We start from the raw sequence: 26,458 nt of genomic DNA on the forward strand, positions 1-26,458 counted from the left end.
TCTGTTTCCAAAAAGAATACTGAACAAATTTTCACGCAATGAATGGTTTGGATGGCTGAACTGTCATGTTTAGACTATACTCCCAATATTAACTCATGTCAAAACTTCCAGCCTGATTTAAGCAGTAGTAAGGTGATAGTATTTGTGCTCCTGATGTGCAAGGCAAAATAATATTTTTAATAATATTTCCCATTCTAGGTTCATTTCTTTTTTCATTCTAAATAATCTCCTTAGAAGATTTAATTCATTCCCATGGTTGGAATTGTCACTCACATAATGATGACTTTCAAATTTGATGACTCCCAAACTGATGATGCTCAAATTGAATTCCTCATCTCCCTACCCAACTTTCTTATTTCCCTATTTTTCTACCTCTTGGCTCAAGTGAGGCACTTAGTTTGTCACTCTTACCTTCGTACAGAGAATCAAACATAAGTCTTAAAATTTCTGTGTACTATATCTCATATATCTTGAGTTTATTTATTCTCTCCTTCTTAGGACAACAGCATTTCTTGCCACTGTCTCTTACTTTGTTACTTCCATGGATTCATTCTCCCAGCACTATCATGCTGATAGCCCTTGAATAGCTCTCTGTAATTTTAAAACACCTTACTAGGTATACAAGACTCCCCATGATTTGATCTATCTACTTACTTGGCTACATGGCTCACGTTCTTATTTCTAGCATACTGAGTAGCATATGGGTCCTCAAATGTGCCATGCTTTCTATCACCCCCAGGTCTTTGCTTTTTCTGCTGTAACTAAGTCAACTTAAACTTCACCTGGAAGAGCTGGAAGACCTCTTGATCTTGGTTGAAACATTACTTCCTACTAGAAGCCTTTACTGACTCTTCTTGTTGGTTCCCATAACACATAACACCCCATAATTTGTACAGTAATTGCCGCAGTCCGGCTGCAGCAAACTAACTGGGGGGTGATGAGTAACTTGTGTACATTGATACAGCAGGAGTGGGAGCCGTTTATTGTAGCACAGGAGGGGTATATATACATTCCACACAGCTTGTCTTAATTAACATAAACTAGATACAGCAGTCAACCAATAAGGAATCTCCACAATTAATGGCTCGCTGGCACCACCTCACAAACCACTCCCTCTGGCAAAATGCCAGGCGCCATCCCAACTTGTTTACAGACTCTAACAAGTAATCACCTGTTTACCTCTCTGACTTCTTCACTAGATTATAAGGTTCTTGAGGTTAGTGGCTCTGTCTTTCTACTGAATCCCTACTTTCTACATAATCCCTTGCTTGCACCAAGGTTACAGGTAGAGAGTATAGCTCTAGATATGAACTAGAGGCAGAGGAAGGTATGGCATAAAAGCCCAGGTTCCAGAACAAAATAAGTGCTCCTGAGAATGGGAAGCATAAGAAGTGTTGCATCACAGTAGAGGGAGCATGGAGCCAGAGGGACCTAGATTTGATTTGTAGCTCTAGGTGTCATTACATGTATCCTTGGTAATGCTTCGTAAACTTTCTGAGCCTTACTCTCCTCATCTGTAGGATAGATAAATGATCTCCCTTATAGTGTGACTAGATATCATTTTAAATGTCTAGTATATTTCAGGAACTTATTTTTGTTTAAAAATACATAAATGAGGATATTAACATAAATAAAGAGATCCATTATTCACTCATCTTATGTAAATTATACTTGTAAATTATATGTAAATTATACTTGTTCTTTAGCTATCATGGGTAAAGAAGATGGCAGAACATGTTTTTCTTAAAGAACTTTGAAAGAAGGTTGAAATTTTGAAAAATGCAGTTATGAAGCCTTGTTAAAATTTTTACATTATATAGCTAGTATAAAAAATTATTCAAATGATTTGGCTTCCAATTACCTTTGATTTGTTTTGGAAATCTCTGTTAAGAAAGAAAAATGCAAAGAAAAAATGAGAAAGGCTCTTGAAACCATAGTGAAGCATGCAAACTTAGGTGGTTTTATAATTGGAGTTTCAACTTGTGAACAGCCAAGCCCCTTCACCGACCCTTTGTGGAGAACCATGTTCAGTCTGGCCCTCCTCCAGGAGGGAGCTCACCTGTCCGGCCGAGTGCGTCCATCTGGTTCTTCAGCGACCCGCTGATGGAGGCAATCACAATCTGGTACTGTTCCCCCGCCTCCAGTCTGTGGAATGTGTGCTCAGAGACGTGCTTGGGGATGGTCTGAGACTCAACCTTCTGATTCTGCCTGAAGGTGGACACCACGTAGGAATCAACATCTCCGCCACCTGGGGTCCAGGTCACCGTCAGGCTATCTGTTGCTCCATTGGGAGAGATATGAATATTTTTGACAGCACTAGGAACTAAAAAAAGAAAAGAAAAGAAATTTAAGCGCCATCAAGGGCAGCAGCTGTGGTTGTGAGGCATGTGCTGGGGGTCCAGGTTCCGAGAGGAAGGAGGGGGACGTTGTGCGCCGAGGAGATCGACCAACAGCATTTCCCACAGTGTATCCTGGGGAACTAGGACCCACTGTGTCCTCAACACCGTGACCACTATAGAAGATGATCATGGGAACAGCAATAGTAGTCATGCAAAAACCTTTTTACTGAAAAAGCTGCTTGAATGTCTGCAGAAACGTTCAAGTTTACCAAAAGAGAGGCACCGTTGGACTATTAATGAGCCATCACAATGCAGCTGTCCTTTATTTTCTTTTGGATAATATGTGACCCTTCCCCTTTGGTCCCCTGACATGCATTCCTTGGTAACTATTTCATTTTTTTCTTTTGATTTCATTTTTCATTTTGGTGTTCAAATTGTAACATTGCATCTCTCAAAGCATAGCATGCTTATTTCCTCAGATAGAGATACCCCTTGCGATAAATTTGCAAAATGCTATCATTATTTTTTTTTAAATTATCTTTTAATTTCCAAAAGAAATGGTACATATTCCATTGAGCCATTATTTTTTATAGTAAAATTCTTTTCAGTTTTACACAAATAAAAAAAGTTTTTTTTTTTTTTTTTTTAAAAGAGTCATCACTTAGAGAATGAACTATGGAAAATGTCAACCAAAGTTTCCAGGCAGGGCTGGGAGTGGAGCTCAGTGGTAGAACCTTGTCTAGCATGCATGAAGATCTGGGTTCTATCCCCAGTACGGAAACAAACAAACAAAAACAAATGTCATGCTTTTTATGTTTTGGCATCTACTGAAAAAGAGGACATGACAAAAAAGTATCAATTTGCCATTTTTCTCTGATTTTCCTGCCTGACCTGAAGCTGATGGGGGAAAGTTTAGAGGGAGGTCAAGGTTAATGAATGGAAATGAAGAACATTAGTAATGTAGCAAGGGGCTGGTTAGACTGCCTTACTCCAAGTCTTGGTTTACTCATTTACTAGCTGTGTGACTACAGGCAAATTAATTAATCTTTGTAAATTACAGTCTTCTTATAAGAAAAATTGTAATGATAATAATAACCACCCATAGAGTTGTGAGGATTGAACAAAATGTAGATACAAAGTGCTTTGCTGTGGGTCTAGCTCATGGCCAACTGTCAATAAATATCAACTAATATAGCAACGGTCCTAAAAGAGTTCCAAAGAAGTAACAGTCAAGAGTTATTTATTAAAATATATAATATAATCTGTGTATCTCACGAACACCAGCTAGATTATCAATTCAACGTTACTTCTTTGAAAGCTTCCTCCATATCACATTTCAACTTTATTAATCCAGCTTGCACAATGTCATTGTCACTATCAAGATAACTTTCTCCCTCTTGCCATCTCCCTTCTACCACTCCAAGTTCATCAAAATACCTGGGATACCCAGTACGTTAAATACACCACTCTATCTACTCAGGTTCAAGAACAGTATCTAAGTTACCTGTTAGGCCTTCAATGAAGGCCGACTGCTGTACATCCCCACTTATCGTCAAGACGAGAATTTTATACTGGCGCCCTGGTGTTAGGGAGGTAAACCTGTACTCGGTTGCAGTATTTACTAGGTGAAAAGGAGGAAATACTTTCATGTCATTGAAGAGCAACTGAATCTCATACTGGTCAACGTCCCCATCAGCTCGTGACCAAGTCACATGCAGGTCCTCAGTGCTCCTATTCCGCAGTGTTAGATCCTTAACAGGCTCTGGGACTAAGGAGAAAATGAGAAGATACTTCAGGAAAGGGACTGATTGGAGTTTACCTACACAATAATTTATGAATCACATTCAAGGAACTGGCAAACATCTCTCTTCCCCAAATAAACCACTCAAGCTACTTCATGCATAATTAAACAAGAAAAATTGGAAGCAACTATTAAAATTGTGATTTTTTTTCTTGACATCAATCTTAAATGCTACATGTTGGTAGAATATAATTATAAAATGAGTTATGATCTCAATCATAAGATAAAACACGAAGTCTAGAATTTTAATGCCATAGTGCAGGAGGACAGGGAAGAAAAATGGAACATTTGGCCTTCTTACTCCTCCACTATGCTTGCTTTTATCTACCAATAAATATTCTGTAATTATAGGCCATGATTTGGCTGGATGAAGTTAGCTTCAAGTAAGACTCAGCGGGAATGCAATTTACTAATCAGTAAGTGGAGAAAATGCGAGGCTCAGATATATTATTTACTCAGTGACCTTCCTGTCCAATCAAAAAAAAAAAAAAAGATTTTGCAAATTTTTCACGTACTTGTTCTTCCATTCCCTTGTTCGCTGGCTTCATATTGGCCACTTATTGTACTAACGGTGACACTGTACAACCGTCCAGGGACTAGCTGAACAAATATACACTCATTTTCCGACTTGGGAATGCTCTTGGTTTGAATGAAGTTGTTTTTGTTTTTGATGGTGACTTCATAGTGATCAAAGTCTCCAGTGGCATGCACCCAGGATACCTTTAGGTAGTCACTCCTAGCCGAGTTGCTAACACTGACTCCTTGGACCTTGTCAGGCACTGAAACAGAGAACAGCGAAAGACTTAGTGATTCTGAGTAAGCAATTGATCAGATCAATTTGGGACAATAAAATAAAGTGACTAGATTTTTACTGTATGCATTTAAAAGAAAAATCTTAGACCTCTTGATCATGAATCTCAAGGGGAAATACTGTTATGCCCGTTGGGGTGATTAAATGGATCTTTTAACATAACCTGATGAACACATTCTAATCCTCTTGTTTGCCTATACAAAATGCTACTTATAAGATTGGATAATGATTTATTGTGCATACACAGTGAAACATGTCATGATTAATGTCTTCTATTTAATTTAAAACACAAAGGTGTAGCTTTCTTGCCTTTAACATCAAGACACAAAATATGAATGAATCTTATAAATATAATACATGAAAAAAATCGAAGTCCCTAAAAGATTACATACTGTATTTTACAATGTTAAAGACACTAAAATTTTAAAACTCATAGAATTATAACTGTACATAGATGCAACAAAACTACATAAGATGGAAGTAAGTGAGACGTAAAGGTGAGTTAAGATACTGGTTACCTTGGAATGGATTAATGGGGTGGAAGCCACATGATTTGATACAGATCATTGTCAAAGTCCTAGCTTTCAACTTTTGTAGTATTTTCTCATGTACATCTTAAATTATAAAACATTATTAACTAAATGCCAAAAAAATAAACGTGACTGAGGAGGTAGCTCAAGGGTAGAGTGCTTGCCTAGCATGTACAAGGCTGTGGGTTCAATTCCTAGAACCATGACAAAGAAAAAAAAATAATGACAGTTGATGCACGTTTTTCTGAGTCAAGAATTATAATTAATGCTATTCTGTGTATCTGAATCTCCACAATAAATTCATAAGCAAACACAGTTTTTCCCCTCAATCAATGAATAGATAAATGCATATTACTAGGAACACTGTAAATAAGGCAATATGGTATTTAAAGCATGATATTAAGGACATTCTCATTTTTTCATTTGGAGTTGAATTTTGCTTTAATAGTAGATCACAGATTCATTTCTATCTGGCTATAACCAGACATTATAAATATTCATGAGAAAGGGCATTTAAAAGAGGCATAAACTTAGGTCCAGCATACTAAACTTATATCCCAATTTTATCATGTCCTCTAGGCCTGTAAAACCTCTGTATGTGGCTTGGTATACATTAAAGGATTTTTGCTTTGACCACATGCCAAACTGTGTTCAAATATTCTATTTTTTCCCAAAATCATAAAATGATCCAGAAACTTCAGTATTTTGGTATCTAAGCTATATTTTTTCATGATGCTTTTCACACTTAAAAACTGCATTAACATCCTTGTTGGATTATATTTACTGTTTAGTTTTATATTAGAACATAGCTCACCACAAATATACAGCAAGGACAGGTATGCTATGACATTCACCTCAAGCCAGTTACACTGTTGCTAGAATTTGGTCTCATCAGAGTTAAGGTGAAATTCTGAATTGACACTGTATGGGTGAGCTAAGAAAGGTCAATGATCCAGGCAATTTACTGAAGGTGAAGCAATTATTACAGGAAGAAAAACTAGGCTGAATACCATGCTAAGTCAATAAGGTGCTCTCCAGGTGGAACAAGAGGTAATTTGTGAGAAGAGCTTTGATGCACGATGAGATGATGAGATACAGAATTAGAAATATTGGTATTTTCACTCAAAATGTAGGAGAAGGGCATTAGGAAAGGAAAAGGGAATTAAGATAACCAGGCAAAATCAACAAGACAACAACTCTGACATGACTTTCCAGTTAGAATCATTTGCCTCCATTAGTCATGCACAAAATTCAAGCTCATGCTGTTCAGAGTCAAGAGAGTGCTTTGAATCGAGGATCACTTTTCTTACATTTAGAAGCACTCTTAGCAAAAAGCATTGCAATGTTAATGTCAAAGGGATAGGGAATGCTCGTGAATGAACTAGTGTTTATAGGTAGCAAGGGGTTAGAAGTTGGGTGACAATCTTCTTTAATTTCTAGTGATTTTTAGGATCTGAGTTAATAGGAGACAGTGACATAAGATTACTTTGTGAGGAAAAAATCAGCTTTTCAGGTCTAAGCCATCATTGTGATTATCAGAATGATTAGACTTCAAATGATGTGAGGGTAGGAATAACCTCTTTATATGCCCACGAGAGCTCTCAGGTATGGCATGATGTAATGGTGGAACTCTGATACTGGTCACAGCCATGTGACCTTGGAGAAGTCACACTTTCTCTCTGGGATTTTCTCTTTGGATAAGAAGATGGGATTACATCATTCGAAGGACACATTTAATGCTAGTTTTCTGGTACATGGTTCTTTACTATGAAATCTGATACTAACCAGGAACTCTCTCCTCAGATAAATGCACATATCCTTCTTATCCCCAACAATTTCATGAGTTATTACACTTCTAAAGTCCACCCAGGGCCACCAGGTGAAACTCCCCGATCTAAGTGATTTCTGATTATTAGTTCAACAAATACTTATTGAGTGCCTACCAGGCCCTGGACTCTGTGCCAGGTAACAGGATGATGCCCATTGTCCCAGATCCTCATGGAGAAAGAGAATTTTTAAATGTGAAAATCAACCCAGAGCTCAGTAGAAAAGATTTAACAAAATAGTGACACGTCAACCTTAAGCAAAAACTCAGATGTAAACCCCAGAAAGCCTAAATATATTGGGAAAACGGTAGCTGTCTATATTTAGTTCTTTCTAGCACATGAAAGACCTGACATTCATTTGCTAAGATTTCTGCTCCCTAGTCTCAGAACTATAAAGGTTCACATTTTCACCTTCTGTGAGAAAGGATGAATAGCTGTCTTGACCAACAGACACTTCAGAAAGGATTTTAGGACACAGAGCTTTGTAGGCTCTGGAGTCAATCAGAACAAGGTTTAAATCCAGGATCTAAAACTTAGTGGCTGTTTAACAAGGTAAACAGTTGGACAAGTTACTTAACCTTCCCTGAACCTTGGTTTCCTGATCTATAAAATGGGAATCCTAACAACTGCCTCAAGGGGGAGTTTCTAAGGATTAGTTAACATATATAAACCAGGTCATTGCAACTAAAAATACTCTCTAAATAGAAATACTTGTTAAACGATTTGAATAGAATGTGAATTCTAACAAAAATTTTGTTTATCTTCCTCTAAAGGTCATATCTACTCACATAAGGAGTTTCTTGAGTTAAAATCCAAATTCTCCATAAGGAGTTTGTGATCTCAATTGCCTTTCATCCTAGCATGACAGGATTGTCACAGCTCTGTGATGCCCTGAGCCATATAACCTGTTGGTTCTTTTGGAGCCCTGTACCTTCACACTCCCTTACCTGTCCGCTCTTGGCTGAAGGAATGATTCTCATACTTGCCACTCCTTGTAGTTATGGTCACATTGTAGAGGCGGCCTGGGGTGAGGGAGCTGAAGGAACACTCACTGACAGACTTGGCAATGACCAGGGACTGAACCACCCTGCTGTCGTGGGAGAGGGTCACCACATAGTTATCCACATCTCCAGGCGCTGGCAGCCAGGAAACACTGAGGTAGTCATTACGACCTGAATTGTTCACCGTCATGCCACTCACACTGGAAGGGACTGTAATTTTAAAAGGGGAGAAAATTTAAAAAGGAAAATGATCAAAAGTCCAAGTCATCTATGTTGTCAGCAGAAACCATGAACTGAGGAGAGCTAATGTGATTACAGAAGAGGTCAAGGAAGTGGGAGGATTTTACTTTAGCTTCTAGCAGCTGAGTGCTCCTACGTCAGAAGGCTAACCAAAATAAAAATGCAAGGAAACTTTCCGATGCCTCATAAATACAAGGATGCCTCTACTGCACTTTTATGGGGTTGCTGTGTGTACAGTATTTTCAGTGGAGGCATTTTTATGTGAATGTGGTAAGAAGTCCCCTATAGGAAAGGGAACAGACATTTCAACAATCCAAATGAATCAACCTGAACCAAACTCTTCACTAAAGCACAGATGTTTGAGGGGAAAGGTGGAGAATGAAGAGCTTTTCTCAAGTGTGTAGGTTTTGGGATACCTTCAATCTTCATGTGAAGAAATCATTTATTCCTGGGGAGTTTGACAGCTAACATAACCGGGGCTGGGGGTGGTGGTGGTGGTGGTGGTACTGTGTTCTCCCTTTGCAAAGCATTTCCTGCCCTCTAGTGGCAAGATATAAGGCTCAAAGCCTACTCTGGATGCAGTAAGTCTGGAAACTGGACCAAATGTGGGCATACAGCTGTGATGGAGACAATCTTTCTGGAAAGGTGTCAACTCTAATCGTTTCCTTATGTCATTTGGGGACCCAACGCCACAAACTTTTACTGAAAACCTAATATTTGTCAAGTATATGAAAATAGAAAGTGTGGATACCTTCAAGGAGCTTCCTGACTAGAAGTAGACAGATGGTAAATTAGTAACCATGGTATGAAATAACGTTTGTGCTATGTATCAGAAGTAAGTGTTAGTAAATAGTACTGCCATTAGTGAATACCAGAACAAAATCCCACAGAATATATGAGCTGCACTACTGTTTTCATCATTAATTGATTAACCTCAGCTCAATATTTTTATGTAATTGTCAATGTACCAGAATATGGCATATAAAGGCGGGATTGGACTTCCGAGAATCCTTCTAATTTTACTGTTATTTGTGAGTTAAGCCCCAAAGCCTACTTACATAAAAAATTATATACACCTTACTGAACAACTTTGCTAATGTTGATCCATGTATATGGACACTTTCTAGCTACTAAGATACACTTAACTCAGTCTGTCTTTAGGATGTTTAAATAATTCTGTGATGGGGGGCTATGGACTCAGATTTTCGTAAGCTATAAATACAAACATGTTGCATCTTACCTGTTCTTCCTTCCACCACCACTTGTCGGGAGGAGATCCCTCCACTCACTGTTGTTACCACCACGGAGTAAAGGCTGCCCGATTTCAGAGAGTGGAAGCTGTATTTGTTGGTCTCACTGGGAACACTTTCATTTTTGATGACCACATTTTCATGGATCAGTAAGACTTGGTAGAATTCTATGTCTCCCAGGGCCTCAGTCCAGTTGGTAAATAGACTACTGGTCATCCCTTGGTTGGCCACATGCAGGCCAGTTACTTGGGCAGGTACTAAAACACAGTAGACCAAAGACAAAATAAATGACAATTAGTTACTCTAAGGAACTGTCATTAAAGTGGGCCAAAAAATGGAGACAGACTTGAAAGCACTAAAAATGAATTTGTTTGTTTTAGCTATAGACTCTCAGCTCTACTTCCTATGGCAAAAAAAAGTGGTTTAGATAGGAAATAAAAATTATTTAGGATGCAAGGATGAGATGCTTACTTACTAAACCATTTGATTTTAAATTTTAAATAGTGAAGGCTGCTGTATTTGAAGGCTTCTTCTTAAAATCTTATTAAAATTTATTCTAATTAGTTATACATGACAGTAGAATGCATTTTGACATATCATACATAAATGCAGTATAACTTCTCATTCTTCTGGTTGTACATGATGCAAGGCTTCTATGCTTTTCTCTTTTCTTAACCCATGAGAACTCAAAGCCATGGGATCACTCTAAGCCAAGGGAATAGGTGGTATTAGGAAATCCTTTCAACCCAGTAATTACATTACCGTTTAGCAAACTGGTTGCTTCTTTACTGGTACATTCTCAGATCTATTATTATTATACCCCAAAATCCTACAATAATATAAACCACACTATTATATATTCAAATAATGATAATTTGAAGTCTACCAAATTATGCAATGTCCATGTATGAACATATATATAAATTTATATGTGCTCATTAAAATAATGATGATGATTATAACAACTATTGAATATCTACCATGCGCCAGTTATAGGCTGAATGCATTACAGAGGTTGTATTATTTGATAGCTCATTCAAAACACTATAAAGTTGGTTCTCTTTACTAATGAGAAAACCAAAGAGCATTAAATGTAAGTTTTAAAGCTTTTATCACACAGTGTTGACAAATAATAAACCTGGGGTTCAAGGCTAGATCTGTCTAATCCCTAAACTTTTGACCCTTTTCTAATTAGCAATTATCGTTGCTTTCTACCTATCCATTAGCAAATCTTTTACACAGATATTGAAGTTGGCACTCTATTGAGAGATGTTTTTATTTGTTCTTCTTCCTTAAATTATAATAATCAAAGAGATCAAAACTCTAGCACACTCCTTCTCAAAGTTCACTAAGATACAAACATATTCAATAAAAATGCAACTATAATATGGATCCAAAGTTCTTTTCCAATTTGAAATTTTATATGGCAAGCAAAGGAACTATAATACCAAAACAATTTTGAAATAGGGAACAAAGTTGGAAGACTAATATCACCCAGTTTCACTAGAAAGCTAAATGAATCAAGATAGCATGACTGGCAAGAGGCAGAAACAAAACTTGATGGTGCAGAACTGAAAGTTCAAAATAGACCAATGGTGGGGGGAAGTATATGTATGTAAAAATGTACACATTTATGTATATACATATATGCAGTTATATGTATATGTATTTGTATGTATATATATATGTATATACAAATATATATACATATGTCTGCATATATGTATATACATATGTATATATTAGTCGATTTGTTTTACAGAGATTCAAAGGCAATTTAGTAGAGAAAGGCCAGTCTTTTCAACAAATAGTTCTGCAATTATTAGATACATTATTTTCTTAGAAATTATTTCATTTCTTATACAAAGAAATTAAACCTCAACCCATATCTCATACCATATATAAAAATTAACTCAAAATGGTTCATAAACCTACATTTAAAGTATAAACTATGAATCTTCTAGGGAAAAAAATCTTTGTGATCTTATGTTAAGCAAAGGTTTTTTTAGTTGGATACCAAATGCATGATCTATAAGAGAACCAATCAATGGGAGACCAAAATTAAACATTCTATTTAGTAAACGACACTTCTAAAATCATGAAGAAACAAGCCACAGACTGGAAGGAAGCATATTCAACACATATTTCTGACATAAGACTTGTGTCTAGGACAAAGAACTCTTAACATTCAATGATAGGGCTGCGGTTGTGGCTCAATGGTACAGTACTTGCCTTGTATGTGTGAGGCACTGGGTTCGATTCTCAGCACCATATATCAATAAATGAATAAATTAAAGATCCACGAACAACTAACAAAAATAAAATTAAAAAAAAACCCTCAATGATAAGGAAACAAAAAAATCCCTATTGAAAAGCAGGTAAAACATTTGAACTGAAACTTTCCCAAAGAAGATAAACAGAGGTGAATAAGCATACAAAAGGATTCACAAAGCCCTTAGGAATTATGAAAGGGCAAATTAAAACCACATGTGATACCAGGGACCTACTAGAATGGCTTAATTTTAAAACAAACAAATGAAGTGACAAAACCTAGTACTGCTGAGGATGTGGAGGAACGGGAATGCTCATACATTGCTGATGGGAATGTAAAATTTTTTTTTTTGTGGTGCAATTTATTTTATTTTATTTTATTTTATTATTTTATTATTTTATTATTTTTTTATTGGTTGTTCACAACATTACAAAGCTCTTGACATATCATATTTCATACATTAGATTGAAGTGGGTTATGAACTCCCAATTTTACCCCAAATGCAGACTGCAGAATCACGTCGGTTACACATCCACAATTTTACATAATGCCCTATTAGTAATTGTTGTATTCTGCTACCTTTCCTATCCCCTACTATCCCCCCTCCCCTCCCCTCCCATCTTCTCTCTCTACCCCATCTATTGTAATTCATTTCTCTCCTTGTTTATTTTCCCTTTCCCCTCACAACCTCTTATATGTAATTTTGTATAGCAATGAGGGTCTCCCTTCATTTCCATGCAATTTCCCTTTTCTATCCCTTTCCCTCCCATCTCATGTCTCTGTTTAATGTTACTCTTTTCTTCCTGCTCTTCCTCCCTGCTCTGTTCATAGTTGCTCTCATTATATCAAAGAAGACATTTGGTATTTGTTTTTTAGGGATTGGCTAGCTTCACTAAGCATAATCTGCTCTAGTGCCATCCATTTCCCTGCAAATTCTATGATTTTGTCTTTTTTTATTGCTGCATAGTACTCCATTGTGTATAGATGCCACATTTTTTTTATCCATTCATCTATTGAAGGGCATCTGGGTTGGTTCCACAGTCTAGCTATTGTGAATTGTGCTGCTATGAACATCGATGTGGCAGTATCCCTGTAGCATGCTCTTTTAAGGTCTTCAGGGAATAGTCCGAGAAGGGCAATAGCAGGGTCAAATGGTGGTTCCATTCCCAGCTTTCCCAGGAATCTCCAAACTGCTTTCCAAATTGGCCGCACCAATTTGCAGTCCCACCAGCAATGTACAAGAGTACCCTTTTCTCCACATCCTTGCCAGCACTTGTTGTTGTTTGACTTCATAGTGGCTGCCAATCTTACTGGAGTGAGATGGTATCTTAGGGTGGTTTTGATTTGCATTTCTCTGACTGCTAGAGATGATGAGCATTTTTTCATGTACTTGTTGATTGATTGTATATCCTCCTCTGAGAAGTGTCTGTTCAGTTCCTTGGCCCATTTGTTGATTGGGTTATTTGTTATCTTATTGTCTAATTTTTTGAGTTCTTTGTATACTCTGGATATTAGGGCTCTATCTGAAGTGTGAGGAGTAAAAATTTTTTCCCAGGATGTAGGCTCCCTATTTACCTCTCTTATTGTTTCTCTTGCTGAGAAAAAACTTTTTAGTTTGAGTAAGTCCCATTTGTTGATTCTTGTTATTAACTCTTGTGCTATGGGTGTCCTATTAAGGAATTTGGAGCCCGACCCCACAATATGTAGATTGGAGCCAACTTTTTCTTCTATCAGATGCAGAGTCTCTGATTTGATATCAAGCTCCTTGATCCATTTTGAGTTAACTTTTGTGCATGGCGAGAGAAAGGGATTCAGTTTCATTTTGTTGCATATGGATTTCCAGTTTTCCCAACACCATTTGTTGAAGATGCTATCCTTCCTCCATTGCATGCTTTTAGCCCCTTTATCAAATATAAGATAGTTGTAACTTTGTGGATTAGTCTCTGTGTCCTCTATTCTGTACCATTGGTCCACCCGCCTGTTTTGGTACCAGTACCATGCTGTTTTTGTCACTATTGCTCTGTAATATAGTTTGAAATCTGGTATCGCTATACCGCCTGATTCACACTTCCTGCTTAGAATTGCTTTTGCTATTATGGGTCTTTTATTTTTCCATATGAATTTCATGATTGCTTTCTCTATTTCTACAAGAAATGCCATTGGGATTTTGATTGGCATTGCATTAAACCTATAGAGAACTTTTGGTAATATCGCCATTTTGATAATGTTAGTTCTGCCTATCCATGAACAGGGTATATTTTTCCATCTTCTAAGATCTTCTTCTACTTCTCTCTTTAGGGTTCTGTAGTTTTCATTGTGTTGTGGTCTATTTGATTCTTGAACTTGAGGAGAATTTGTTTTATGAATGTCGCAGCACCATTATTTGGTGCATAAATATTGATAATTGTTATGTCTTGTTGGTGAATGGTTCCTTTTAACAGTATATAATGTCCTTCTTTATCCCTTTTGATTAACTTAGTCCTGAAGCCAATTTTATTCGATATGAGGATGGCCACCCCTGCTTGCTTACGAGGACTGTGTGCGTGGTATATTTTTTCCCATCCTTTCACCTTCAGCCTGTGTATGTCTTTTCCAATCAGATGTGTCTCCTGGAGGCAGCATATTGTTGGATTTGTTTTTTTAATCCATGATACCAGCCTATGTCGCTTTATTGGAGAGTTTAAGCCATTAACATTCAGAGTTACTATTGATATATGGTTTGTACTTCCATCCATGTTTGATTATTCATCCTTTTTTTAAAAAAATTAGTTTGTTTCTCCATGATTATCTTTCCCCTCGCCCTCTGTCTTTACTGAGGCACTTCCCACTGATGGTTTTGGTTATTGTTTTTCATTTATTCCTTGTGTAGTGTTTTGCTCAAAATGCTTTGAAATGCTGGTTTTCTGGCTGCAAATTCTTTTAACTTTTGTTTATCATGAAAGATTTTTATTTTGTTGTCATACCTGAAGCTTAATTTTGCTGGATACAGAATTCTTGGTTGGCATCCATTGTCTTTCAGTGTTTGAAATACATTGTTCCATGACTTTCTTGCTTTCAGTGTCTGTGATGAAAAATCCGTTGTTAACCTTATTGGTTTACCCCTGAATGTAATCTGTCTCCTTTCTCTTGTAGCTTTTAATATTTTCTCTTTGTTCTGTATATTGGATATCTTCATAACAATGTGTCTTGGCGTTGATCTACTGTGATTTTGTGTGCTCGGTGTCCTGTATGCATCTTCAATTTGTATATCTGTTTCCTTTTTTATTTCTGGAAAGTTTTCTGTAATTATTTCATTCAGCAGGTTACTCATTCCCTTGGTTTGAATCTCTGTACCTTCTTCTATCCCGATGACTCGTAAGTTTGGTTTTTGTATGTTATCCCATAGCTCTTGGATGTTTTTCTCGTGATTTTTTACCAGCCTTTCTGAGTTGGCTAGACTCTTTTCAAGATGATATATTTTGTCTTCATTATCTGACGTTCTGGCTTCTACTTGCTCCACTCTGTTAGTGATACTCTCAATTGAGTTTTTAATTTGGTCTATCGTTTTCTTCATTTCTAGAATTATTGTTTGATTATTTTTTATAATCTCTCTCTCCTGATAAAGGTGCTTAACTTCTTCTTTTATCTGTTTATGTAACTCATTCTCAATGTGTTCTTTCGCTGCTTGAATTTGCTGTCTTGTATCCTCTTTAAGGTTCCATTCCATCTGTCTAAGGTGTTCCTTGAGTTCTTTATATGACCATTTTTCTGATGACTCTAGGTCCTCCTGAATATTTAGGCTGTCCTGCATTGTGTGTACTCCTTTTCTTCCTTGCTTTTTGAAGCTTCTCATGTTACTTCTTGTTCTGTTTGACTACTGAGTTACTGTTTACTTCTATAAATTTATTTGATGCTGTAGCCGCAGGTTTCAATGAAGTTATCTCCTCCGCCGCAGTCTGATGACGTCAGTTCTCTGCCATGGTGGTATCTCTTGCAAATGGCGACAGTTCGTTTCCCTTTGCCGGGTGACCAATGCAACGGGTGGGTCCTTACTGTCTCTCCCAAGCCCCGTTTCAAACCTGTGGCCACTACCTATGAAGGCTCGGTTGGCATTTACCTCCGTAGGATCAGAAGGGCTGACCAGTTGTTTCAGCCAGATGGATTAGTGCTGAGTCACAGCTGTTTGTCTGTGGGAAGCAGGCGAACGGGAGCTTGAATTCAGCCGATCCGGGCTCAATGTGTGTTCTGAGAGGCCCAGACTGTTCGCCCCAGATCCACGTCAGCTCAGCATTGCCTAGTGATCGAAGTATCGGTGAGTCTACTTAATCTTCTCAAAGAAGATGGGATCAGCGATGGAATGGTGAGTCTACTTGGCGATTTTATGTTAGATGCTGTAGTCGATGGAATGGTGAGTCCACTTGCCGAATTTATGTCAGATGCTGTAGGCATTTCATTGATGGGTTCCACACAAGTTATGTCTTCCAGGTCTGAGCTCTTGTCGACATTCAGGCTAGGGGCACTGACAAGCCTGTTGATGCATTTTTATTTCTCAGGCAAAATCGGCTGCAACCGCCATCAAGATGACTGAAGAAAGCTGGGAATGTAAAATTTGACAGCGTAGCTGGGCATGGTGGCACAGGCCTGTAGTCCCAGCTATTCAGGAGGCTGAGAGGCAGAAGGATTGCTTAAGTTCGAGAGTTCAAGGCCAGCCTGGGCAGCATAGCTAATCTCACACACACACATATACATACACACACACACACACACAAACATATATGTAAGGGGTGGAGTCTTGGGGAAGTAATAGGATCATGCGGGCTCTGAGCTCATCAATAGATTAATCCATTGATGGATTCATAATTGAATGGACTATTGGGAGGTGGTGGAAACTACAGGAAGCAGGGCCTTGTTCAAGGAAGTAGGTCACAAGGGGAGTGCCCTGGAAGGATATATCTTGTCCCTGGCCCCTTTCTTGTCCTCTCTCTTTGCTTCCTGGCTGCCATGAGGTGAGTACTTCTTGCCATAATAATCTGCCTTGCCAAAGGATCACAGCAATGGAGCCAAATGACAATGGACTGAAAAATAAATCTTTCTAGATTTATGTTGATTTTCTCAGGTATTTTGTCACAGTGACGAAAATCTAACACATTTCTGTGTACCATACTCTCTTCTCAGTGTTGCCCTATTTCTTCGCTCTGTTTTGTTTCAATTTTAACAAAAATAAACCCAAGAAAAATAGAAAGAAAGGAGTAATGAAGATAAGAGTTGAATTTGGTAAAATAGCAAACACATTAGAAATCCATAAAACATGGTACTTAATGAACTTTTGTAAATTGAATGTTAAATAATTCATCAGACAGTACATTGTAAAATCTAAGATGTATAAAGATTATTACCTGTTCTTCCTTTTATTGAAGAGGAATTTTTTAAGTCTCCACTAATACTGGTGACTGTAGCTGTGTATTTTCGTCCAGGTACCAGATCAGTAAAAGTGAATTCTTTGGCATCTTTGGAGAGCGACTTGTGGATGAGTAAGAGGTCTCTGTCGGTTAGAGAGATGATGTATTTCTCCCACTCTGCAGCAGGGGTCTGCCACATGATGCCCAGTGAAGTTTCGTTAGCATGTTTGACCCGAAGCTGAAGGACAGCCAGGGGAACTGAGGAAAAAGTAACGATGGGGTAAGTCATTGATTAGCTCAGATGCACACACAGAGTATTTTTTAAGGAACTGTTCTCTTCCAACCTCAAGAGTTCTGGTTCAACATTTCTATTCTGAATACTTAAGCACTTTAGAATAAAAAAGGTTTACCACAAAAACTCTGCCATGTAACATAACCAGAAATAAAAATTCAAAAAAATATTGTTGGACAACACCTATGGATCATTTATTTTTGATCTTAGGTAACTCAATTAGAGTTTATCTCTTCCTATGTATTTTGTGATACAAAAATATTTAATACAATCCTGTCATCCACAAAACCATCAAGAAAAATCTATGAGTATTTAGGTGGAGTGAAACATGTGTTAACCCCACAGTTTTGAAAGACCAAATGCTCAAGCCATTTAAGTCTCGAATTCAGTGAAAACTGGGATATGACATTGGCAGTTTGCTGGGTTACTTGGGAAGGAGAGGATATATCCACGAGTCATGAACACCTTCATATTTGCTTACCTGTCCTGCCTTGGCAATGTTCAGAATTCTTCATATTTCCACTCTCAACAATGACTTCTACCTCATACTGTCTTCCGGGTATGAGACCCACACCATCCATGACATACTGTGTTTCCTCCTTTCCCACAGTGGTGTTGAGCAGTGCTACAGAGTCATTGAAGAGCAGGATACGATACTGCTCCCAGTCTCCAGCAGGGGGCGACCAGCTCACCACGAGGGACCTCATCCAACCATTGTTGTTTGCCTCTAGGTTCCTAACCTTGTCTGGAACTGAACAATGAAATGTCAAGAAGAAGGTGTTAAAAACCTAAGAAAGAATATTCATTTGCCTTTCATGGGTAACAGTAGATGGGACACACAATATTTGCAATTCTAAAGACTGCTATCCCCTCTTGATGACCATGGAGGACAAGGGAGTATTCCTTTTTCATTCTGGAAACATCTGACACTCAAGAAATGTATGCTAAAATCATTTTAGTAAATTAACAGGTATGCAGTCTTCTGGAACACTATTAACAATAGAGGGATATGAATGCCGTTTTTTTATTGATTACATGCTTTCCCTAGAGAAAATAATGACATTGCATCTAATGATGGTGACATTGACAGATGTGGCATCTTTTGGAAGAGGTACTGGATATGGTGGTCATGAAATGTTCCTCTTTTCCAAATGAAAAGAATAATATTCTTGAAATATAGCTCTGATCATATTATTCCTTTGCTTCTAAACACTCAAGTTTTCTTTAAAAAATTACAGAATAAAATGTCAAGTGCTTCACTTGCATTTGTGGCTCTTCAAGTTCAGAACTCATATCCCCCCTGTCTTAACTGTGAAAATTCCCTGCAGCTACTCTTCCTCCTTCCAGCTGTGTACTCTACATCTGTGTGATTAAAATGCAGCCTCTTTTAAGCAAAGGTTGGGCCAGATGGTAAATACTTCAGGCTTTGCAGGTCACATATGGTCTGTATCTCATATTTTTCTTGGTGTTTTTGTTTGTTTCTACAATCCTCTAAATATATAAAAACCACTCATTAGCTTGGGGCAAGACAAAAACAAGCCATCAATCAGACTTGACCACAGGGAATAGTTTGCATGCAGAACCCTTCCTTAAAGGCAAATGTCTCAAACATTTTAACAATAATATAGCCATTTGCTCATATAAAGCACTGCATACATGCCATAAATTACTAAATTTATGGAAAACATGTTTAAGTGCTAAGTGGTCCTCATTATAAGAATGGATCAGAAGTGTCTTTTTTTACTGATATCAATGTTAATGTATTTAAGTTACTCAAGAGATTGACATGAAAAAAGCATAGGACAGTGAAAATAGGCAGATCATTCAGGAATCCAAATACATTTGCTTAAATTACTCAAAAAATGCAGTTAGCCTCTGCTTTACTCTGTCTGTTGGACCCTGGCCCACAGACATTCCCAGTCATGTAGCTCCTACTTCCTAGGTAGGAGAAGGAGCTTCCCTCCTTTTTTATTTTGTCTTATTTTTTCTTATTCTAAGATGAATCAGAAGAGGACTTGGGCAATAAAGGGAAATTCTGGAGCCCAAGACTCACCTGTTCTGCCCATTACCATCTTCTGAGCAGAGAGTTCACCAGAAATACAGCTGATGGTAACTTGATAAAGTCGTCCAGGGGCTAAGTCTTTAAAGTGAGTTTCAATGACCTGAGGTGCTAATACTCTGGATTCCTTGATGGTCCCTTGGTGAGACAGGGTCACATTGTAGAAATTCACATCTCCAAGAGGTCTTTGCCATTTGACTTTTAGAGAGGTCAAACTGCCATCATTTGTCACCTTCAAATTTGAGACTTCCATGGGAGCTAATTAGCAAAGAATGGAAAAGAGATTTTACTCAGGATATCTTACCATTCCTGTGGCTAAATTCTGACCTATATTGTAGTTCCTGCAAGGCATACTCCTTGATCAGAAGAAAACAACTGCTTTGAGAGACAAAAATAATACTGTAAACACAATGAAGGCAACCTCATGGCAAGAGCACAACCTGGCAGTCAGGAGGCTGCATTCTGGCTGGGACTTGGCCAGCTCTCCTCAGGATTCCGGACAGCTCTCTCTCTGCATCTAGTGTTCCTTGCTGGTAAATAAATCCTGGTCCTAAAATAGTTCTGTCCAGCTCTGAAATTTTTTAATGCAGTCTTCTGAAACACTATTAACAATAGAGGTCTATCGTTTGATTAATTTCTTCTCATCAATAATATCCAGTACTTAATAAACAGGTTGATCCATGGATTGGTGTATTTTTTTTTTTTTTACCTCTTGCACATGCTATAATTTTGGATCCCATTCACGGCATAATATGGTTTCATTAAGAATGGGTATACTATTCAACAAATGGTGCTGGAAAAACTGGAAATCCATATGTAGTAAAATGAAATTAAACCTCTATCTCTCACCCTGCACAAAAATCAACTCAAAGTGGATCAAAGACTTAGGCACTAGAATAGAGACCCTACACCTAATAGAAGAGAAAGTAGGCCCAAATCTTCACCATATCCTTCACCTAGGATATGATTTCCTTAACAAGACCCCTAAAGCACAAGAAGTAAAATCAAGGATCAATAAATGGAATTGACTCAAATTAAAAATCTTCTTCTCAGCAAAGAAAACAATAATGTGAGAAGAGAGCCTACAGATTGGAGACAATCTTTACCACGTGCACCTCCGATAAAGCATTAATCCTACTCTAGTCAGAATGGCAGCTATTAAGAACACAAATAACAAGTGTTTGCTAGGATGTGGGGGAAAAGTCATACTGATACATTGCTGGTGATACTGCAAATTGGTGTAGTCAATATGGAAAGCAGTACGGAGAATCCTTGGAAAATTTGGAATGGAACCACCATTTGACCCAGCTATCCCACTCCTTGATCTATACCCAAAGGACTTAAAAACAGCCTACTTCAGAGACCCAGCCACATTAATGTTTATAACAGCACAATTTACAACAGGTAATTGTGGAACCAACCTAGATTCCCTTCAGTAGATATACACAGTGGAATATTATTCAGCATTAAAAGAGAATGAAATCATGGCATTTGCAGGTAAATGGATAGAGTTAGAGAATATAATGCTAAGTGAAGTTAGCCAATACCCAAAAAATCAAAGGCAAAATGTTTTCTCTGATTTAAGGATGCTGATTCATCATGGGGGAGGCATGGGAGGATTAGATGAACTCTAAATAAGGCAAAGGGGAAAGGGGGAAGGAGGTGAAGGGAGGGGTAATGAGGTAGGGAAGATGGTGGAATGAGATGGACATATATCATAAATACATGTATGAAGACAAGAATGGTATGACTCACTTTGTGTACAACCAGAGATATGAAAAATAGTACTCTATATGTGTAACATGAATTATAATGCATTCTGCTGTCATTATACATAACAAAATAAAATAAACTGAAAGCAAAATAAAACAACAACAAAAAAACCTTAACACCAAAAAACAAATAACCCAATCAATGGGAAAAGGAACTGAACAGACACTTCACAGAAGAAGAAATATAACCAATCAACAAATATATGAAAAAGTGTTTAACATCTCTGGCATTTAGAGAAATGCAAATCAAAACTACACTAAGATTTCATCTCACTCCAGTCAGAATGGCAATCATCAAGAATATTGACAACAATAAATGTTGACAAGGATGTGGGAAAAATGGTACACTCATACATTGCTGATGGGACTGCATGTTGGTACAACCATTATGGGAAGCAGTATGGAGATTCCTCAGAAAACGTGGAATGGAACCATCATTTGACCCAGCTATCCCACAGCTTGGTTTACACCTAACGGACTTAAAATCAGCATACTGTAGTAATGCAGCCATGTTAATGTTTATAGCAGCTCAATTCACAATAGCTAAACTATGGAACCAATGTAGGTGTCCTTCAATAGATTAATGTATAAAGAAAATGTGGTATATTTATTTAATGGAATATTACTCAGTTTTAAAGAAGAATGAAATTATGGCATTTGCCAGTAAACGGATGGAGTTGGAGAATATCATGCTAAGCAAAATAAGTCAATCCCAAAACACTAAAGGCCAAATGTTTTCTCTAATATCCGGATACTAATTCACAATAAGGGGCACAGGACACTAGAGGTGAATAGAGTTACCTTAGATTAGGTAGAGACAAGTGAAAGGAGGGCAGAGGAGGGAATGTGGGGATAGGAAGGATAGTAAAATGAAACAGACATTATTACTTTATGACTCCATGACCAATGTGATTCTTTAACATGTACACTCAGAAAAAATATGAAATTATATCCCATCTATGTATGATATATCAAAGTGCACAAATGCATTCTACTGTTATGTAATTAAGACAAATTACAAAAATAAAAAAAAGAATGGGCATAGCATACTGACTTTGCAAGGGCAGAAGTCCAATTTGTTTTTATCTCCATAAGTAACTCTTAAGATATATGGTATTTTTTTCAAAAATGTCTATTTATCTTTGAAATATGCTATAAAACTATATAAATGTACAGGTGTCTCTAGTATCTTTCCCACCAGCTTCTTATAGTTTCAGAAACTTTCTTCATAGAAGTAATTTCCAAGTAACTAAATAATTTTAGATTTTTATCTTAAAATTAGACAATTGATGGAGAGGTGGGATTTATTAACACATCAGATCCTCTAGAAGCATTTTAATTTACTTCAAGCATTTGAATGTGAGCTCCATCAGGGCAACGATTGCCTGACTTAGATGTTATTATGATCAGCGATGCCTAGCAGTTACAATCAATAAATATTGGTTGGGTGAATGAAAGAACTATTACTACTTGGCACAGATTATTTGATCAGTCTAGAGTAGCTGGGAAACTATGTCCTGTGGTGTTGAGTCCTAGGGTAGGTATTTGTGGATAAAGGGTTTCGATCAGTCTAGAGTAGCTGGGAAACTATGTCCTGTGGTGTTGAGTCCTAGGGTAGGTATTTGTGGATAAAGGGTTTCGGAAGTAACTTTCACTTGGAAGTAGGACTATATGTGACACTGAGAGAAGGAGTCCTGTTTCAGTGTGAGTAATGTCACAAAGACATAGGTGCTTGCTTCAGAGACAGAAGCAAGAATCCTTAGGGAGGAGATGGGTGCACTAAAAAGAAAAACTGGGACTGTATTAGCTTTGTTTCCTTCAAAATGTTGCCAAGGACAACCCTCAACATTAGAATAAAAGCTACTCCTTCATTTTTCTACATAGAAAAGTAGATATATATGAAAGTCTTTTTATAACTTACACGAATTTCAATTTTTCCTATACTATTGTTATTCAAATAACTTAATAAACTTGATTAAAACTTGATGTGACTTTTATTCTTGCTCAACTAGAGAAGGGGTACTTACCTGTCCTGACTAATTTCCACCTGTGGTTCTTCAGTCCTGCAGCCATAGTCACAATAGTGAGGTTGTAGAGGTGGCCAGGTATCAGCCCATGAAAAGTATAGGAGGTATCGAGTTTGTCCACAATACTGTCATGAACTAGGATCCCTTTATCCATTAGCATCAGCCTGTATTGTTCCACATTTCCAGAACCATGGGACCAGGAAATCAGGAGAGAATTAGTTTTTGATGAAATACCAATATCTTTCACTGGAGATGGCACTAGTGGGACAAAACGCATGTCCAAAATGTCATTCATAATGCCCTTAGAGAAGACATAGACACATTTAATAAGAAATCACATATTCACTAATGCTTTGGGTATATCTTAACTTGTATAACAGCAATAATAAATAATAGCACTCTGGAATTCATGGGACCTTGATTAATGCTCTTCAAAGTCTACAGCCTAAAGCTACATCATAGGTGACTTGTCTATCTCACCTATTTAATAGGTATCAAAGTAGTTTTTGCCAATGAAGTACATCATGGCACAGCAGTAAGTGGAAGAGACAAAGGAAAGAAGCAGAGGAGATCAAAAGCAGAAAGAGAGGGAGATAAAATAAGAGAGAATGAATGAGGGAAGAGTGGGTGGTATGAAAGACATGTACTTTCTGGAAGGAGGTGATAATCAGCTGTGGACACCACGTGGGTACACTCCATGTCTTACTTCTCCCCACATCATGGAAGCAAAGATTTATTTCAGACATAGGAACATGTAGAACACATCATGACTTGATGTTATTTAAGAAGAATACACAAAGGAGAAAAACATTTATAAAACAAGTTTTATGGCACAAACAGAAAATAAGGCAGAAAATCCTGTTGCCTGGAGTTTGAATTGGAGGAGGTAGAAGGGAGCATCTCCATTTTAAACTAGAGAATAAACCCAAATCAGAGAAGTTTCATCACTTATTCAAGTTTTCGCAACAAGCCAGCATCACAGTCACACATCCTATGTTCATTCTGGTCTTTCCACTCTATCACACTACCTCCTTTCAAAGGGCTAGTTAGTTAATTTATTTATGATCTGAAGAGCATTCTCATCCCCATTCCCTGAATAACTTTTAACCTCAGATGCATCATAGACTATGAACTATGGACAATACAGGTCTTACCTGTTGACCCATTGGTATAAACTGTAGAGGAACGTTTCTCTCCAGAGACAGCTGTGATGGCAACACTATAATAATTACCAGCAGTGAGGTTTAAAAATGTGTGTTCATTCCGTGATGTACTTCCTTGAATTTGGACACCTTGCATCTTTTGGTTATTATCATCTAATAACTGCACCTCATACCAGGTGACTTTTCCAGGAGATGGAGTCCACCAAACATGCAGGCTGGTTGAAGTAGTCTTCTCTTTACTGACTCCAAACCTAGCAGGAGGTAAAGGATCTGCAGGACAAACACCAAGAAAGAGAACACAGCTTGAAGATTTCCTCCAATAACTGCTTATATTACTGCAATCTAGATTCATCTTCATTAAAAATATTAAATAATCTTCTGCCTGCAAAACACATTGTTATTTCGCTTCACTTTCAAATATATCATTTCATTTTCAAAAAAAAAACTTACTGAGTTATCAGTCATGTAAATTTCTTTTTCCAAAAAAACTCTTTTGTTAAGGTAGCTCTGATTTTGAAAGTTTAAGCAAGATTATATTTTCTTTGGTTTTCAGGCTTAGCAACCTTTTCAAGTAATGACAAATACCCATACTAAAGATCTGAATAGAAAATGTAGATATTATTGGCGGGAATGTAAATTACTATAGTGACTATGGAAAACCATTATGGGCACTCCTCAAAGAACTAAAATAATAGAGCTACCATATGATCCAGCTATACCACTCCTGGGTATGTACATGATGGGAATAAAATCATCATACAAAAGAGATATATGCACAACCATGTTTATTACAGCACTATTCACAACAGACAAGTTATGGAAACAGCCAAGATGCCCGACAACAGATGAATGGATAAAGCAAATATGGTATATACACAGTGGAATATTATTTAGCTATAAAAGAAGAATGAAATTATACCATTTGCAGGAAAATGGAGGCCACCATATTAAATGAAAAAAGCCAGACACAGAGAGACAAGTATTGCATTTTTCTCTCTCTCATATATGGAAACTTAAAAAAAAGAAAGAAAGAAAGAAAGAAAAGAAAAGATGACCTGAAAGTAGAAGAGGGACTCTTAGGGAAGGGGAAGAGGACTCAGTGGAAGGGGAGAAAGGGGAGGGCAAGTGAGAATAGTAAGGAGGGTGGATGTGATTACAACATAATACATGAATGTATGGAAATGTATAATGAATCATAACATTTATAATAAATAAATAAATTGAAAAATAACTTTGTTACTTACAATAAATAAATCAAACACATAATTTGAAATTTGTACTGCTCCTTTTCCTAGGTCATGGATGATTGGTGCAATCTATATATAACTTTGGGTGGTTTTTAATCGACAACCACAAAAGATACAGATACGACCATGACCCTAAGGTAGGTTTCTTTGATCACTAGAATGGATTCTTCAAACATTCCTTAGTATTCCTAGATGTTTACAACCTTAGTTCTGGCTCATGTTAAAATTGCTCCCAGAGCAGAAGAGAATGGAGAAGTTTTGCACCCAGGTTTTCATTTCAACTCTCAAAGCCATGGGTAATTTGAGGGGGTATGTTTTGCCTATGTTGAATTTTCACCACTGAACATGAAATGGGATGGAAAGTGCAGCTCTGGGTTAGGAGCTCTGGCTTAGTTCCTAACTAGGTCAATGGTAGTTAGTGAGCAGTCGTTCTTCTGGTACAGTGAGGAG

General features: G+C 37.4%; 1 protein-coding gene across 2 annotated transcripts in view; it reads right to left on the minus strand.

The window, feature by feature from the left end:
• Window positions 1-26,458, minus strand: part of PTPRB (protein tyrosine phosphatase receptor type B) — a 126,861-nt gene that overhangs the window by 55,956 nt on the left and 44,447 nt on the right. For both annotated transcript variants that reach the window (XM_081310312.1, XM_081310313.1), the window contains 10 exons: window positions 24,753-25,031; window positions 23,599-23,856; window positions 19,794-20,057; window positions 18,222-18,491; window positions 17,446-17,706; window positions 9,789-10,055; window positions 8,255-8,518; window positions 4,656-4,919; window positions 3,844-4,107; window positions 2,060-2,323 (listed from right to left, as the gene is read on the minus strand). In XM_081310312.1, the coding sequence (XP_081166438.1) occupies window positions 2,060-2,323; window positions 3,844-4,107; window positions 4,656-4,919; window positions 8,255-8,518; window positions 9,789-10,055; window positions 17,446-17,706; window positions 18,222-18,491; window positions 19,794-20,057; window positions 23,599-23,856; window positions 24,753-25,031 (2,655 nt within the window). The remainder of the gene's footprint in view (window positions 1-2,059; window positions 2,324-3,843; window positions 4,108-4,655; window positions 4,920-8,254; window positions 8,519-9,788; window positions 10,056-17,445; window positions 17,707-18,221; window positions 18,492-19,793; window positions 20,058-23,598; window positions 23,857-24,752; window positions 25,032-26,458) is intronic.

Source organism: Spermophilus citellus (genome assembly GCF_964194105.1).
Source record: "Spermophilus citellus genome assembly, chromosome: 10".
Classification (NCBI taxonomy): domain Eukaryota; kingdom Metazoa; phylum Chordata; class Mammalia; order Rodentia; family Sciuridae; genus Spermophilus; species Spermophilus citellus.